The sequence below is a fragment of the Rhinoraja longicauda genome, chromosome 9 (genome assembly GCF_053455715.1).
Source record: "Rhinoraja longicauda isolate Sanriku21f chromosome 9, sRhiLon1.1, whole genome shotgun sequence".
Taxonomy (NCBI): Eukaryota; Metazoa; Chordata; class Chondrichthyes; order Rajiformes; family Arhynchobatidae; genus Rhinoraja; species Rhinoraja longicauda.
In genome coordinates, this window is record NC_135961.1 from 47,390,980 (window position 1) to 47,410,221 (window position 19,242).

At 39.1% G+C, this 19,242-nt stretch overlaps 1 protein-coding gene across 1 annotated transcript in view; it reads left to right on the plus strand.

Moving 5' to 3' along the window:
- The window catches only part of wdr27 (WD repeat domain 27), a 326,961-nt gene that overhangs the window by 59,859 nt on the left and 247,860 nt on the right, over nucleotides 1-19,242 (plus strand). Inside the window, 1 exon segment of the mRNA XM_078405889.1 lies at nucleotides 11,122-11,243. Coding sequence (XP_078262015.1) covers nucleotides 11,122-11,243 — 122 coding nt within the window.

The window sequence follows — 19,242 nt, forward strand, 5'->3', positions numbered from 1 at the left end:
TTTATATTTAAAATATCTGAAATTAAATCGAGTGCACTAAAAGCAATATTTCTGCACTGATGAGTTATCTATCAAGAGGGATAGAATGAGGAAAAGATATGAATTGTAGCTTTTGCAATATTTTTTTGGCTGCTTTAGATTTCTCTATAGTTGCCAATGTAAATAATTTAATGCCAGATTTTTTTTTGCTTCAAGTCTAGTGCACACCATGGTGTTTGCTCGAGTTTCATCAATAGAGAAAACATGTGCCTGGACCATTATCCTCTTTTCCTGAAAGAAAGCAAACATAGTAGGGTGCATTTTCCTTGACTATTTTTAGCAAAAAACTTCAAAGCAAATTTAAAGTAATGCTACTTTATATTTGCAAATTACTTCTTGCCAAAATAGTCCGCAGAGGGAAATGCACTCCAGAACCTATTATCCCTGGCTTTGGGTTGGAAATCTTGATAGCCCAAAACTTCTCTGGAGAAGTGTGTAGCTTCATCCTCAGTTAACGTCTCTCAAGATTTCTGGCACATCAGTGATCCTGCATTCTTTTAGATCAGCATTTATCCAAAGTTGGGATATATAATACTTGTACTTTTCACATGGAATCACCTCTATGTTTTACGAAACGAATTAGTTATGAAATGAAGGGCACAGGTTGCACAATTTGGAGCATCGCAGCCCGATCATCAGCTTTGAGAGGAATGATATGTTGTTCAGTTTTTTGATGGTGGTGGTGGGACAAGGGAGAAGTACGGAATAGTATTCTGGGAGAATTCCTGGTTAGCTTAGAGCAGTGCCAATGTGCTTTTAACATTGGTTTGAACAGGAACACGGTGAGGTGCTGTGGCCACGTATACTTTGCTTTGGAAGCAAAAAGAAAAGTTCCCTCTGACATGGATGGTTTGGTTGATCAGCACTAGAAGTAGGGTTGCAAACAAAAACACTTCATGTCAATGCATCTATATTTCATTCAGCTCTGTGACCTTCTTATCCTTAATGCCATATTCCAGCAAAACGTAGTATAATTTAGGGGGAAAAGAAACAAGTTGATGGAGGAGTTTAGCAGGTCAGGCAGCATCTATGGAAGGAAATGGTCAGATGATGTTTTGGGATGGGACACTTCTTCAATCTGCTGAATATTCCCGACCCTAAACATCATCTGTCCTTTTCGCAAAACAGATACTGCATGATTTGCGAAGAGTCTCCAGATTCTGCATCTGCCTTCTCTGCCTAATTTGGGAAAATACTGATGTTCGACTCAAAAAGATCAAATATATAGAATATACTTCATTAAGCATTAATTGGAAACATAAGAAATATCACAAGATCAAATATTTGAAATGGGAATAACCATTAAGAATTCTACTTGAATTGACCAGGTAATGTAAATCATGATGTGCTTATATATTGTAATGTTCACTTAAGGCATTGGCATGGCTTTCTTTTCTGGGGCCATAAATGTAGCCTTTCAATTAGGGGTGGATTTATCTCAGTAAGGAATTTATCCTATCATTTAAAAATCAAAATTGCGATTTGTAATTGTAGATTACAGGAGCAAATGAGCAAAAATTGTGTCAGCAATGGAAAGTGTATCAAAGGAGGGATTCATAAAAGGCCAAAGGTAGAGGAGCAATGAGCTTGATGAAGTTGTAAAAGTCACTAGGCAAAGCCACAAAATGATTTAAACACAAATCGCATAATATGCATCATAAAAGGCACCCTTTCAGACCCTTGAGTCTTTAATAGGTCAGAGATTGGGAAAGTGCATTGGGAGCAGCTGTTATTGGATATTGTAGTTGTTTTAAGACAAGCCGATCAGAGTTCAGAACTAACATGTTCCAATATGGGGGAGGGATAAGGGTGGCAAGGTAAAGGGACCTTAGATGACCAGAGAGGTTAATAATCTGGCCACAAAAGAGGAAGCATGTGTAATATTTAGGAAATTAGATTGGGCTTTTGAGGAATATAAAGCAAGCAAGAAAGCAAATTTCCATGGAATAAAGTCCTAGCTTGCTTAATCTCTCCCTTGAGCTCAGGCCTTTGAGTCCTGGCAACATCCTCGTAAATTCTGTCATTACTCTTTCCAGCTCAATGACATCCTTCCTGTAGCAGCGTGATCAAAACTGAACATGGTACTCCAAATGTGGCCTCACCAACATCCTGCAACATAACGTCCTAACCTCTATACTCAATGTTTATGTTTTTTTAATCCCTGCTATATATTTTCCATTATTTTAATACTCTAATTCCCTTTTGAAAACCACTGTTGAATATGTTCCAGTCGTCCATTCGGAAAACAGTAAATATTTGTTGCATAGAAAAGTGCATCCCTCCTGGTTATTTTTCTAATCGTCTGTTGAATGGAATTATTTATTCTATTAAAATCATGATTTTAAATATGGAGACACAAGGGACTGCAGATGCTGGAATCTAGAGCAAAGAACAAACTGCTTGACAAACTCTGTAGGTCGGGTTGCATCTATTGGGGTACAGGAATTGTTGAGATTTCCTGTTGAGAAACATTTCCTGTCGATGCATTTCCTGTCGATGCATTTCCTGTATCGAAACTGGCGGGGAGGGTCAAAGATGTCAACAAATTATTTTAAACATCTCCTTAAAATTTCTTTTTAGTAGTGGCTTACTGGCTTGCTCTTTGAAAGAGCTGGCACAGTCCTGATGGGGAAAAGACCTCCTGTGCTATATAATTCTTTGATTCCTCTTGGCCTTCACTGCTCTAAAAACAAATCCAACTTCTCCTATTTACCCTCTATCCCCCTACATTTCCTTATTCCTGGAACATCTCCAAAGGTTTCATGCACTTCTTGAAGTACGATGCCAAGAATTGAATACAGTGCTACAGTTACAAAATATTTGGAACTAGAGGCCACAGTCTCAGAATAAGGTGTTAGATATTCCAAGCAGATATGAGAATTAATCTATTTGCCCAAAGAGTAGCGAATCTTTGAAATTCTCTACCCAAGAGGACTGTGAACCTCAGTCACCGAATATAGTTGGGCCGAAAGGCCTGTTTCCATGCTCTATCACTCTATGGCTCTATGTAACCCTTACGCAAGATGGGGAGTGTCTGCATTTACATCTCAAAACGTGGAACACTCGACCATCTCCACATCAGCACCATTGATACAGGGGTGTGTACTCCACCCTGCTTTCTGTTGTCAATGACCAGTTCCTTTGCTTTGCAGAAGTTGAGGAACAGGTTGTTGTACTGATACCATACTAATAAGTTCTCTATCCTTTTCTTGTACTCCATCTCATCACTGTTTGAGATCTGGCCCACTATGGTTATGTCATCTGCAAACTTGTAAAGGATGTTAAAGCAGAATTTGCCTGCATGATCATGAGTGTAATGGGAGTGTATCTCTTACCCAAGATCCACAAACTGATGGGCCCCATTGTTTCTGTTTGTTCTCGTCCCAGTGAAGTTATCATCTCATATGTTGAGTTTATTCAGTCATTCTTTATCCAGTCCCTTCCCACCCAGGGCACCTCTCATGCCCTCCACTATTTTGACAGCTCTTTAATCCTCAGCTCATCTTCACTGTAGATAATTCAGTCTATATTCCTCCATCTGCGATCAGAAAAGTCATAAAGCCCTTTGATTCTTTCTGCAGTAAAGATCCAACCAGTGCCCCTCCGCTAACATTTTAATCTGTCTCTTATCTTGAACATCTTTGATTCCTTTCACTTTTTACCAATCAAAGGTATACCTAGTGACACTTCCACAGGGTCTATTTCATTGTCTAATTGGAACAGTTCTGTTCCAAATGTTTTGCAGTACTACTCCCTAACCTTTTCTCTATTACCCTAATGACTATATCAGTGCTGCTTTCTGCACCCGGGTGATGTATAATCTTAATCACTAACTTTTACCCTGTTTTCAAATTCACTTGGACCATTTTTGGCACTTCTCTCCCTTTTCTAGATCACTGCCTCCATCTCAAGTGGCAAACCATCTACTGACATTTATATAAACTCAATTGTTCCACAATTACCTGGACTACACCTCTTTTAATTCCGTCTCTTGTAAGTGTGTCATCACTTTCTCCCATTTGCTCTGCTATCAAGATGAGGCCTTCCATCTCAGGACATCTGAAATGTCCTCCTTTTCCTTTTTCGCTTCTTTTTTACTTTAGTTAATGAGTTCTGCCTTGTGTTTCCTTATTTCGTGGACTATTTGTCTCATGCCACCTCAAACAGAATAGAAGTTGAGTTCCCCTCACCTTTCACCCCACAAGCCTCCACATCCATCACATTGTCCTTCATCATTTCCAACTGCAATGAGATCCTGCCAGGAGCAACATCATCCCCCCCCCCTCATCCTTTTCCATTTTCCGCTATGACCACTCCTTCCATGGTCTCCTCATCCATTCCCACCTACATCTCCCTGACTCTGGCACATTTCACTGCAACCACAGGAGGAGCAATGCTTGTTCCAACATCTTCTCACTCACCACCAGGTCACAAGCAGCCCTTTCAGATGAAGTAAATATTAACGTGCACCTGCTCCAACTTCATTTGCTGCATTTGGTGTTCCCAAAACAATTGTTCTGTACATTGGCAGAACAAGCACAGACTAGGCAGCTGATTTGCAGAGCACCTGCATTCTGTCCACAATGGCCAGCCCATGCTCTCAGTTGCATGCCTTTCAATTCCTCGGCCTGTTACCACATTGATTGTCTGACAGGAGGAGGAATAACACCTCATATTCCGCCGGGGTAGTTTACAACACAATGGTATGAACGTTTGAATTTTCAAATTCCAGGTAACCCTCACCTCTGGTGTTTTCTCCCTCCTTTCTTTCCATCCTCTTGGTTCTGCCATTTTTGTCTCCTTCCCCAAAGCACCCCATTCCAGCTCTCATCACCCATTTTCCTCCCTCTTCACCTCCTGGTTCCATCTGTCTACTACCCATACAATTTGCCCATTGGCTTCCTCCTCCCCCATCTAGATCTGGTCCCATCTACACTTTAGCCCTCCGCTAATAATTCCAGTCTGAAACGTCCCAACCTGAAATATTGCCTATCTATGTTCTCCAGAGATGTTGCTTGAACTGCTGAGTTACTCCAGCATTATGTGTAATTTTCCCCATTATCTCCTTCCTTACTTATCGGATTCCAGCATTGTTAGCCTTTATGTCCCTACTTATACAATACAATACAATACAATACAATACAATACAATACAATACAATACAATACAATATATCTTTATTGTCATTGTACAGGGGTACAACGAGATTGGGAATGCGCCTCCCATACGATGCAATAATTTAATTAATTTAAACAACAACAACCCAACGAAACAAATTGTAACAGTTTTAAGACAGAATAAAGTGCAAGTAGATCTGTGCCGGATCACTGTGCGATGTGACCACCCTCCGGAGAGCAGCTTTATTAACCCTCACTTTCCCCTCCCCTTACCTGGTTCCATCTGCCTCTACTTTATATTGTTTGCCTCCACCTATCTGCCTCTGTCTCCCAACGTCCCAACCCCCACCCAACCTGTTTCCTGGCACCATGTATGCATCATCCTTTGCCCCTCGTCCACCTACCAATCACCTAGTGGCCCCTGTCTAATCACTTCCTCTCTTTATACCAGCTAACTTCCTTCTCCACTCTCAGTTCTGATGCAGGGTTTTGACCTGAAATGTTGATAACTCCGTCACCCGCCACCACAGACACTGCTCAAGTTGCTAAATTCCTTCAGCAGATTGTAGGTTGGAACAATAGCTTCCTGATCTTTGTCATCTTTCTTGAATATGGGGTTATATTGTGGTTTTCCTATCTTTTTAGATTTAGATTTTAGATTCTACAACGCGGAAACAGGCCCTTTCGGCCCACCAAGTCCGCGCCGCCCAGCGATCCCCGCACATTAACACTATCCTACACACACCAGGGACAATTTTTTACATTTACCCAGTCAATTAACCTACAAACCTGCATGTCTTTGGAGTGTGGGAGGAAACCGAAGATCTCGGAGAAAACCCACGCAGGTCACGGGGAGAACGTACAAACTCCATACAGATGGCGCCTGTAGTCAGAATCGAACCTGAGTCTCCGGCGCTGCATTCGCTGTAAGGCAGCAACTCTACCGCTGCGCCACCGTGCCGCACTGTTGGGCGTATCTGTTGGGACTTCTCTGAAATCTTGGACATTTTAGTAGATCATAACTAACGCAGCCATTATCTGCATAGCTGGTCCTTTTATGATCACTAGCAAGCCTTTAGTTACATTTATTTGGCCGATACCTTTTCCCTAATGGGAGTGATTCGTTTAAATTCCTGCATTTATCTTGGTCTCAGAATTTTTCACTACTATTGGGATGGTTCTAATTCTCTTCACTATGAGCTCAAAAATATTTATTTCCCATAATTTGTTCCCCAGCATCTCGAAAGAGTGGATAAGGTATATATGATTTTTTTTTGCTGGTTTTCTCTCATAATCTATGTTCTCTCCATTTATTATTTTTTCAGTCTTCATTTGCTTGTTTCTTAAACTTTCATTGTTCTTTTGCCTAACACCAATCTGCACAAATGTATATATCCTTTATTTCAATTTAAGCCCATCTTTAACTTCCTTAGTTAACTACAGCTGGATCATCCTCTTGCGGATTTTTTATTTCTCTCAATGGAATATGTCATTGTGGAGCATTATTAAATATCTCCTCAAATGTCTGTCCTTGTTAATTCCTGAAGCTGTTCTGCGATACAGTAAAATAATGGCTAATTATGGCAATTTTCTCATCTTATCCTTAATTCCTCTGGATAACAAAAAAACTATCATTTTAGATTTAAAATTATTAGTTAAAATAGTATTACCGCTAGTTTTACTGTTTCCAGACCAGAGTACTATAGTTCTACAAACTGATGTGTAGAAGTATTTTGTAATTTAATTTATGAATGGCATGACTCTGTTAGTTCGATTCAGCCCCGATGTCCAGCAAAAAAAAAAACGTTTTCCTCTACCCTGGTAGTTCCCCATAATACCTTGAAATTTTCAATCAAATCCATTCCTCACCATAAATTCTAGATAAAATAATCTTATTTTTAATAATCCCTGTAATGCATAATGTAATATCTAACTTTAGATAGTTCCTCTGTCCCTCTCTTCCCCTACCCCTTCCCAGTTCTTCCACTGTCTTCCTGTCTCCACCTATATCCTTTCTTTGTCCCGCCCCCCCTGACATCAGTCTGAAGAAGGGTCTCGACCCGAAACATCACCCATTCCTTCTCTCCTAGATGCTGCCTGACCTGCAGCATTTTGTGATACCTGTAATGCATTCAGTGGTTTGACTGTAGAGATTCTAAAAAAATGCTAAAAAGTTTCAACAGTCCAAATAGCATTTGTGAGGAGAAAAAGAGAGCTAATGTTTTGGATTTAAAAGTTTAAAAGCAAAATACTACCAATGCTGAAATAGCAGGTTCGGACAGCATCAATGGAAATGAAAGAGTTAACATTTCCATTTGATGACCTTTCATGACTCTTTCTTTAAACCAACTCCATTATCACTTTAGCATTCAATCTCTCTTGCCCTCTCTTTCTGTGCAATTTTACATTTGTTTAATCTCTTTCCTAGCTTTGGCAACTGCTTCGGATTTTGAAAGTAATAAAGTGGGTTGTTAAAAAGCCATTGCAGATAATTCTCTGGCAATGTCCAAATAAGTAACAGTGGAACTGCACGATGGTAGCTTTGTGATTTTATTTGGTGATTTTGTATTACTGTTGTAATGGTCTCAAATCTGATTGGTGAAATCTTCTGTGGCAGGAGCAAATTTGTGAGGTGACTGGAAAAAGCTGGCAGTGGAGTAGCAGAATTACACCGTTATGCAAAAATCACAATCTAGATGTTTGGGGGAAAAAAACTATGTACAATAATTTGAATGCTGTTTATCTTATTTCTGATACCCTAGTTAGGAGAGGTATTGGTTTGGAATATTGTTGCAGATCTCCTTTGAGTTACAGTACAGGCAGGATCATTGGTAACAATGGGGGTCACATGAATCCAGATGGACTGCAATGTATTCTGTCTCTGATTTGATAAGTGTCTGTATCCATTTTCTTCAACTCATCCTTTTTCTCTTTTAACCTGCTTCCATCCTACTTCCATTTACATAACTTCACTTTGGACAGTTCCTACTGTCATGAAGGTCCACTGATTGCAATAGTTTACAACTTTAATCCTTATTGCACTCAGAATGTCACATTTTATTGTTCCATATACAAAAATGAGTATTGTAAAATTCCCTTGTCTTTATTGAGCAAATCGAAAGTAACATTATAAGTAAATTAATTTGCATAGGTAGTAATAGCTGAAGTACAACATTTTCAAACAAACCACGAAGAAAAGTTAATTTTAGAAAAGCAGACTTGGTTAAATTATTGTAAGAAAATAACTGCAGATGCTGGTACAAATCGAAGGTATTTATTCACAAAATGCTGGAGTAACTCAGCAGGTCAGGCAGCGTCTCAGGAGAGAAGGAATGGGTGACGTTTCGGGTCGAGATCTGAAGAAGGGTCTCGACCCGAAACATCACCCATTCCTTCTCTCTTGAGATGCTGCCTGACCTACTGAGTTACTCCAGCATTTTGTGAATAAATACCTTCGATGGTTAAATTATTGTAATACTGGGCAAAGTACACATGGTCTGTTTCCAATTTGCTTGGATTTTTTCTTTGTTTTTATGTACTTTTATTCTCATTAGGTCAGCTTTCTGAATAAGATCCAAGGCCGTTCTTTATTATGAGGAAATTCCTGCGAGTTTCAACTACTTTCCAAGTTAAATCGAACGCCCACATGGCGGAGGTTTATTATTTCTGTCTGAAATGGCTAACTCCATCTTCCTGCTACCATGTTCCTCCGTCTTTTCCATCTTCAGATAATTGGATAGTTTTCAGCAGTATAATTCTTGAGAAAGTTAAATGTGCCTCCTGATTCCATATAGCAGAATGCATACAAGATCCATTTAAAATTGCGTAGTTTATTATTTCAGACCATCGCACAATTATGCTAGTTTTGTTAAGGACTTTTCTAAAACTCCCAAGTGTAACTCATGTAAAAAAACCCATAGACACAACAAACAAATATTATGTCAGCATCTGGTTAGATTTAAATTAATTTGTCGGGTTCAGAAGCAAACCAGTTGAAGGCTCAAAGTGGATAGATCTTGGCTGCTTTAGGTTTATTTTAAAATACTTAATACAGGCGGCCCCAGTGGCGGTAGAGTTGCTGCCTTACAGCGCTTACAGAGCCGGAGACCCAGATTCGATCTCAACTAGGGGGTGCTGTCTGTATGGAGTTGGTACGTTCTCCCCGTGACTGCATGGGTTTTCTCCGAGATCTTCGGTTTCCTCCCACACTCCAAAGGCATACAGGTATGTAGGTTAATTGGCTTGGTGTATGTGTGTAAATTGTCCCTAGTGTGTGTAGGATAGTGTTAATGTGCAGGGATCGCTGGTCGGTGGGCCGAAGGGCCTGTTTCTGTGCTGTCTCTCTAAACTAAACTAAACTTGAGTTTGAATCAAGCTTATGCCACATTGAATTTGGATGCAGTAGTTACTATGCAATTGGCCACAGTTAAAGTAGAATGACCGAATATAGACAGCCAGATGGCATTGTACAGCGATGTTACAAATTAGTGTATCTGAAATTGATGGCATTTAGTTTGTGCAATTAATTTTCCCACATGGTATTATACCATTGGTTCAATTCTTGCAGAACATGCAGGAAGGTAGAGCGAGTGTCAACCTCTCCTGTTTCCACATATTATCAATTATTCCAGACAGTTGCCAGAAGACCAAAAACCCAGTTGTGAACATGTTCTTACTGTGCATATTTGAAAATAAAAATAATTGGATTTTAATTGTATTTACAAGATTTCAATTAAATTACACTTGTGACATTAAACTTATTTGACCAAAAGATTGATTTATGAAATACTTCTAAAATATTTTTGTTAAAATAACTTATTTAGAACATTAATAATATTTGTCAGAATGGTGTATCCTGCATTCCCAAGTTATCAATTATTTAGTGCTCTTAGATCAGTTCTCTTTTCTCTGGATAATTTATCTCAAACTAAAGTAATATGTGGAAGCAGCAGAGGTTGACACTCTGTACATTACTAGATTTCTTCTCTGGATAATACACCTCAAACTATTTGCAGCTATGTCCTGTCTTATTCATGTCTGAAAACATTTCAATCAGGCTGGAAGCCCTTGATTCTTTTGCCACATTCCCACTGTAAAAACAACAATAGGGCATTGGAGGATTTGCAGGTTTAGCCTGGTATGGGATGGCCTGGCATAACTGATTATTCCTGGCAAGCTCTTCATGGACAAACTTGTTGATTCATTTATAGAAATTGTGGTTGATGCAGTGCAACAAAATACAGACAATGCAAGTCTACTGGTCAGTCCCAGATCCTGCCAGAATCTTATTTTAGTCATTATAATTCATCAGTCTGAAGAAGGGTCTCGACCCGAAACGTCACCCACTCCTTCTCTCCTGAGATGCTGCCTGACCTGCTGAGTTACTCCAGCATTTTGTGAATAAATACCTTCGATTTGTACCAGCGTCTGCAGTTATTTTCTTACACTTAGTCATTGTAATTGGTATGCTTAATTACACTTCCATGAAGTTAGAGGGGAATGTTGGTCAGAATCCCTTCCCCTCGATGGCCATCCTGTGACTCCTGATCAAGTTGCACGTTAATCAAAGGAGGATATGGTTTTGATCCCTTTTATGTTTGTGAAATCTGCCAGCACTCATTGCCAAGGTAGAAATTTAAATAACAGGTGACTGGCACGAATGAACATCTAATAATTAAAGTGAATCTGTGCTCATGTGCAGAGAGAAGAGGAAAAAAAGGTCTAATATTTGTTGAGGTCAGCTCCACGGAATTAAGTATTATAATGCAATTTATCCATGATGGGATTATTTTTCAGAACAATGCTGCTGAACTCAACTAGTTTGTCCATAATTAAATATGAGACTTGTGGGTTCTGCAAGTGTGCGGCAGGAAAGAGTAATGTGCTTTTACTTTTCTATATAGTTCATATGTATTAATGTTTCCATGATACCACTCACTACTATTTACCTTGACGGAAACTGCAGATATTATCCTGACAGCTGGCACAAATCGTGCATTGGAGGTGTTTGATCTGAATCTTGGTCGAAGTGTAGTAACTATTCCAGATGTTCATACTAGACCTGTACACCAGATCTGCCAGAATAATGTAGGTCACTGCTTGTATAAGCTTCTCACTATTTTATCAAGATCAAATGTAGAAGCTACTCACTTGAGTGTTTTAATACCTCGTAACCTATGATATGTATTTTTGTTTACAGGGAGTGGGCTGGAGACTGTTACCCCATTTTATATTTTGTGTAGAAACAAAGAACTGCAGATGCTGGTTTACAAAGGAAGACACAATGTGCTGGAGTAACTCATCAGATCAGGCAACATTGTAGAGAGCATGGATAGGTGATGTTTCAGGTCGGTACACTTCTTCAGAAGCCCTGACCCGAAACATCACCTATCCATGCTCTCTCGGAGATGCAGCCTGATCTGCTGAGTTAACCAAGCACTTCTCTTATATTTTGTGTTTTCAGAGGAGGTTAATTAGGCCTGTAACGTGTTGCTCACTATGCACGTTATACAATTGGTATGTTTCCAGTGTATTTATGAACCAGGAGCCTCAAGTCATATTTCAAATTGGCTTTCATTTTAATAATCAACATTAACTGCGAGTTAATGCAAGCACACAACCGTGGCCAGTTCATATTGAAGCATTTGATCTTTAGGGATTCAAAGTAGTTCAGTTAGTCCATGCAAATAGCTTTATTCCTGCTATTTTTAACAGGATCTGGGAAGGATATTTGGGGTTCTGCTCCTTGCACTTACACAAGAAGAAAGGTGCCTCAAAATATTAAGAGTTTTGAAGTGCAGCAATAGTTTAACTACATTATTTTAAAAGTTTAAACTTTCCTATATTTATATCTGATTACATTTATTTATCAGAACCTATGACCATAAAATCTAGGTGCAAGGATTAGACATATAAATCCTCAAGCCTGTTCCATCTTGAAGCAAGATTGTGGCTCTCTAAATTTATTGTAGCTTTTGGAAAATAGAAGTCCATTGCAAAGAAAGGATGAAGAAAAGATGAGGTCACAGATTTGTTCTCAGGGTAGGGGACTCTAAAACTGGAGGCAAAGATTTAAGGTGAAAGGAGAAAGATATAAAAGATATATGAAGAGAAACCTTTTGCATAAAGAATGGTCCGCATATGGAACATGTTGCCAGAGGAAGCTATAGAAATGGGTACAGTTATAACATTTAAAATATATTTTGGATGGGTGCATAGATAGAAAAGGTTTAGAGGCATATGGACAAAACACAGGTAAATGAGACTACCTCAGATCGACATCTTGGTCAGCTTGGATGTTGGGACAAAGTGCCTGTTTCTGTGTTGTATAATTCTCTGACTATGAGTTACTCTCTTGTCCCAGCTGACAAAAGATTTTTGGTTCTTACTAGATGTTTAACAGATCCTGGAGCTATCATCAAGAAACATTGAATGAAGCACCATTATAAATACAAGTCTATTGTCAGCATTTTGCTGGTTATATCATGGAGAAATGGCCCATCTGACTGATTAGTGATTACAAAAGTTGCTAATGCAGAACTTTGCTGTAATTTGCTCAGATTTGCTACCATTCTGTACTAATTAGTAGGAAAACATATTAGTAGAGATAGATATTTGATGTCCAGGGTGGACGGTCACCATGGGACCTGTTTCTGTGCTGAATGACTTCATAACTCTTTGACTCTATGACTGTGAAATCTATCACCCTGAGAATTCTCTCGTCAGATTTGAAGATTATTTCCCCTCAGTGGAGGCAACTAAACAACAGTATGTATATACGCCGATCAGCCAAAACCTTATGACCACTGACAGGTAAAGTGAATAACATTGATTATCTTGTTACAATGGCACCTGTCAAGGGGTGGGATATATTAGGCAACAAGTGAACAGTCAGTTCTTGAAGTTGATGTGTTGGATGCAGGAGAAATGGGCAGGAGTAAAGACCTGAGCGACTTTGACAAGGGTCAAATTGTTATTGCCAGACGACTGGGTCAGAGCATTTCTGAAACGGCAAGGCTTGTGGGCTGCACCCGGTCAGCAATGGTGAGTACCTACCGATAGTGGTCTGATGAGGGACAAACCACAAACCGACAACAGGGTGGAGGGCGCCTAAGGCTCATCGATGCGCGAGGGCAACGAAGGCTCTCCCATCAGGTCCAAACCGACAGAAGGTCTACTGTGGCTCAAGTCACAGAAAATTTTAATGGTGGTCACGGGTGAAATGTGTCACAATACACAGTGCATCACACCCTGCTGCATAAGGGGCTACACGCGGAGAACCAGCAGCATATTAGGCAGGTGGCCATAATGTTTTGGCTCATTAGGTCATAATGTTTTGGCTGATCAGTGTATAACAGTTACCTACATATTCTTGGTGTCCAAATCCAATGGCATTCAGCAGATTAACTTACTATAAACTGCATAATTGGGGCACACTCATGAGGGAGTCTTATATGCAGACCGGTTGCATTATTTGACATACAAAACTGATTGATGTATCAATATATGCCTGGGGCATTTTCCATAAATCCATGTCAGTTTGCTCTGAGATTTGACATGTCAAAGAAAATTGGTCTGTTGCATTTCAACGAACCTGAATACATTCTAAAAGCTCCATGTTCTTAAGTTTAAATAGTTCTGTCCATTTTAGCTTTTCCATGTGGCATAGGTATTGACTATCGGCAAGGCCAATTTCTTGAAATTTACTGTCTAAAAATCATCAGCCAGGATACATTTACTTTGCCAACTAATAAATTGACAACAATCGAGGTTGTGGCAAAAAGCTCCATTAATCAATGATTATTCAATTGTTCCATAAAAAGTACTCATAAAATAATTTAAAGGTAAAGTTTTAGTTTTTTTTACAGCATTGTTTCTCCAGACATCTGATTTCTGTGTAAACATCATCTCCTATGAAAATAATTTGAAATGAATTGTGACTTACATTGATTTTTTGCCAAAAGCTAATTCAATAATAAAAGGGAGACTGCAATTCCAATTTACTATACATACCTTCTTCTCAGAAAATAGGTGGCATTAAAATTTTATTGTTGCACTTGCACAGACATTGTGAGATGCTGTGTATGGTTGGAAAACCATTCAAAATCCAGTAAAATGTAGCAAATGTGGACAAAAAGCTCGTATACCATTTAATAAAGCTATTTACATGCACTTTCTGAATCCAGCAAAAGAAAAATCCATATATAATTGATGACATATTTCACTAAATTCATGTAATATTATAAAAGGCAAAATGTGCAGAAAGTGACGCTGTGGTCCAACACATTCTGCAGTCTGCACCAAAATGGTAAGGCTTTGATCTATGCACATTGGATAACAAACACAAGCATTGCGTGCCATACATGTTGTGTTCAGTTCTTGGGAGGATAGCAGAGTGTCCAACTTGTCCATCAGAATGTGGGGGAACCAGAAAATAAGCTGTGACTGGTTCCCAAGGGTGAGAAAATGAATAACAACGGTGAGAGTAGGTCAGACATAAGACAGAGATGGCAGAAAACAAGGATATCATGTTGTCTTGTGAAACTACTCCCTGCTCTGTGGCCCAACTTTTCATGGAAATTTCCATTTAAACATTTTATAGATTGTCAGTGGCACACTGAAAAAATTGTCTATATATCATGATTGCCACCTCATTTTTCTTTATGTAATCCACTTGGGTTCTGATAACAAGTCAAGCACCCTGAATTTTAGATATAGGGTCCTGACTTTCCACCTCTCTCCACAGATCCTGCCTGACCTGCTGAATTCCTCCAGCAGCTCTTCTTTTTTGGCCCCTGACATTTATGTCTAGTATTGGCCATATATTTGATTTGAGCATTAGTGCTGTACATCTGCTTGAAGTCAGAATGTTTTGATAGTTTGAGCCTTCTTTAAAAGGAATGATTAAGGTGTTTACCAAGGTGGATTTAAGGAAAACGGTAGAAACCATATGAAAGGCATATGTTTGATAGGTTAACCTAAAATGTTGTGGAGTCTAAACATTGAGATAACCCTATTAGTGTAAACGGCATGTTTCCAACCTGCAAATTCTATATAAAAATCTGCCTGAACTAACAGGCATGTAAGTTTCCCTTTGAGTTTTCCAGAGGAGTGGTGGGTTGTCAGTTGTTGAAAGTTTTCCACTGTTCTAAGGATGAATTTTACATCTATGCAGAATTAAGGTAGACATTGTTAAATTTCTCTGCCTTCTGAAAGCAATAGAAGTAAGTTTGTTTGCATTCACAACATAATTGGAGCAATCATAACATTTTGTTAGCATGTTTCAGTTATAGAGTGTCTGATGGAGACACAAGAGACTGCAGATACAAGAATATAGAGCAAAAAACAAAATGTTGGAGGAACTCAGCAGGTTAGGTAGCCTCTGTGGAGCAAAATGGAGAGATGATGTTTCAGATCAGAACCTTTCTTCAGACTGATGCTAATTTTAGTCTGAAGAAGAGTCCTGACTGAAACATCATCTGTCCATTTTCCTCCAAAGATTTCATGGGCCTATCTGTAGTTGTATGCTAATGCTGTGAGCAGTTGAAGGAGTTTAGGTCCAATGTCTTTTTATCATCCGGTTTCAGTAATTCCTCCTGTATTCTTCTCTCTCCACTACTAAAGTGCTTTATTGACGTGTGCAGTACAGTGCCTTTGGCACTAGAGATAGCTCATGTGCTTTGCTACCACTTCACTGCAGGGTGACTGCTCACAGTAGGGAAAAAGAAAGTTTTGTAAATTTCCTGTTATAAATGAGCTTTTATAGATGAATTTCAGCACTAAAGGTGCATTAAAACATAATAAATAGGAGCAGGGATAGGCCATTTTGGTTTCACCATTCATCTAAGATCATGGCTGATCATTTACCTCAACACCATTTTAGAAACCTATTCATCGTTGTTTTGAATGAACTCAAGGACTGAACCTCCAAACAAGGATAGAAATTTCCAAAGTTTGAGTGAAGAAAATTATTCACCATCTTAGTTCTAAATGGTTTTCCTCTCATTCTGAGGCTGTGACCTTTAGTTTTAGACTCCTGAGGCAGCGGAATCACTCACTGCATGCAGCCCGCTGAGCCCTGTAAAATGTAATTCTCCTCTTCCAGAATACAAACATGATCTACTCAATCTCTCTTGGAATCAGTCTAGTGATTCTTTACTGAGCTCTATCAATGGTAAGTATATTCTTTTTTATCCAGGGGGCAATACTGTACAAAATACTTTATATGTTGTCACACCAAGATCTGATATCATTGTAGTAAGACATATTTATATCTAGTAAAATGCTCGTAGTAAAGGCCAACGTACCATTTTCTTTCCTAATTGCTTGTTGTAGACAATAGACAATAGACAATAGGTGCAGGAGGATGCCATTCGGCCCTTCGAGCCAGCACCGCCATTCAATGTGATCATGGCTGATCATTCTCAATCAGTACCCCGTTCCAGCCTTCTTCCCATACCCCCTGACTCCGCTATCCTTAAGAGCTCTATCCAGCTCTCGAATGCATTCAGAGAATTGGCCTCCACTGCCTTCTGAGGCAGAGAATTCCACAGATTCACAACTCTCTGACTGAAAAAGTTTTTCCTCATCTCAGTTCTAAATGGCCTACCCCTTATTCTTAAACTTTGGCCCCTTGTTCTGGACTCCCCCAACATTGGGAACATGTTTCCTGCCTCTAACGTGTCCAACCCCTTAATAATCTTATACGTTTCGATAAGATCTCCTCTCATCCTTCTAAATTCCAGTGTATACAAGCCTAGTCGCTCCAGTCTTTCAACATATGATAGTCCCGCCATTCCGGGAATTAACCTAGTAAACCTACGCTGCACGCCCTCAATAGCAAGAATATCCTTCCTCAAATTTGGAGACCAAAACTGCACACAGTACTCCAGGTGCGGTCTCACTAGGGCCCCGTACAACTGCAGAAGGACCTCTTTGCTCCTATACTCAACTCCTCTTGTTATGAAGGCCAACATTCCATTGGCTTTCTTCACTGCCTGCTGTACCTGCATGTTTCCTTGTTGTATCATATGTTGGCGTTTAATAACTTGTGTAATTAGATTCCTAGAACCCTTTGAACTTTAACAGTACCCAATCTCCCATTACTTAAAATAAACTATGCTGCCTTTTTGTTATGTGCACTAACATGGGTAATTTCTCATTTTTACATCTTGAATTTATCTTGAATTTACTAAGTTTTTCTCCATTGGTTCAACTTTCTTGTATTCCAGTAAAGCCTCTTTACATCCTCCTCTCTGTGCACATTACCATCTGATAATCAACAAGTCTGAAAATATGACATTTGGTTTCCTCAGCCAAATCGTTAAATCATTGTTATGGATCGGGCCCAAGTACCAATCCCCTGATACTCTATAGCCTGCCAACCGGAGTAGACTCTGTTTATTTCTTAGCTTTTTGTCCAACAACCATATACTCTAACCTTCTTGACAAACGTCCCATGACAGACAAAAATTAATCAGTAGTTTCCTCCCTTCCTAAATAGTATGATCACATTTGCTTTCCACAGAGTAATTCCAGAATCCGTAAAATTTTGGAAGATGATAACCTTATCTTATCTCACCTTACCACTGCTCAGCCTCCTTGCCTGAGCCTCTCGAGACAAAGCCTCAGCACCTGCTACTCAAGCATAGCACTTGGACCTCAAAGCCAGCCACTCTCACTAACACCACTTCAAGAGAATTATAATACATATTATTAACAATCCAGATCCTATAATTAATAGGGTATTAATAGAATACATTATAATTTCCAAGTGCAGGACTGTTTCCCAATAATGTTTTTGATGTTGGCAAAGCTTCTAATGGAATGGGGCAAGTCATTCAGTAATTAGTAGAAAACTAGAATATGTGTTGCATCTCACTTTCTTCCCTTTTTTTGTAATGAATTAATAACGGCGAGCACCATTAATGCATCATTTCAATGTCATGCCTTCCAAATTATTTCTAATTGAATAAATTCTAAACTTAGAGTGTTGACTCAAGCAATAATTCTACTCTATTTTGGTGTTACAGATGCCAAACAATGGAGCAGAGAACTTCATTGTGAGGCTGAGGACAGTCATTCTGCTTATGTTGATGGGAAGTCTGTGCTTGGGTTGTCCACTGTTATGAAACTCCCTTTTCCTGAACAGTAGTAATCATACCCTAAAGTGCAGGAAATGCAGCCATATGGTATGGCTCCACATTTATGTATAGAAACAAACGGGGGGATGTTATATAAACTAAATAAGCTGGCCAAATTACTGAAATTGCTGTAGCTGCAACTTGTTCCAGGCTTATTGCTACTGGCTCCACAATGTTTCAATGGCAGCTGAAAATAAAAACATTTTCAAATAATGGGTATCTTCTTTAATAAAGTAATAATCTAATTGCACTTCCAAGCGGATACCGTAAATGTCCAGATGCCTTCAAGCCTAGAGAATTGAGATAATCTTGGACAGAGTACAATATCCGTGGAAACAATTGTTTCTTTATGGGATATAATATCCTTAAGTTCTAAAGAATGTTACCAAGTTAATTGCAAAAAGCTAAGTGTTAAATAATAGCAGAAAATGCTGGGTTTGTGTGGAACGTCAGACATGTTTAGCACTTTCTATCAATGGCTTTTCATCAGAAACAAATGGTCCAAAATGTGGTTTCAAAGGTGAGCCATCCATGCTCACCATTCACTTCCTGAGGCCATGCAGTTAGAAAAATCTGCCTTCTACCTCAGCAGAGCTTTGTCCTGATGTTTGTACAGGTAGTTCTGCTATAACGTGATCACTGTATTCCAAAGAAATGTCATGTTATACAAAAACATGTTATAAAGCCAATTGTACCAATGCAGAAAAGGGGTTAGGGCTATTGAGTTTCAGACTCACAATAGCAAAGTTATTTCTTGCATAGATTTTCAAAAGTAAAGGTTTTTTCAAAGCAATATTTTTTTTTACTGCAAGCTATAAATACCAAATGCTGTATGTTACATTGTTTAATACAGTTTTGTTGCACGTGTCAATCGAAGTGATTGCTTGTCAATTTCAATGACCAACTGTGGTTAAAGTGCAGTTGTGTTCTTCAGGTACAATGAT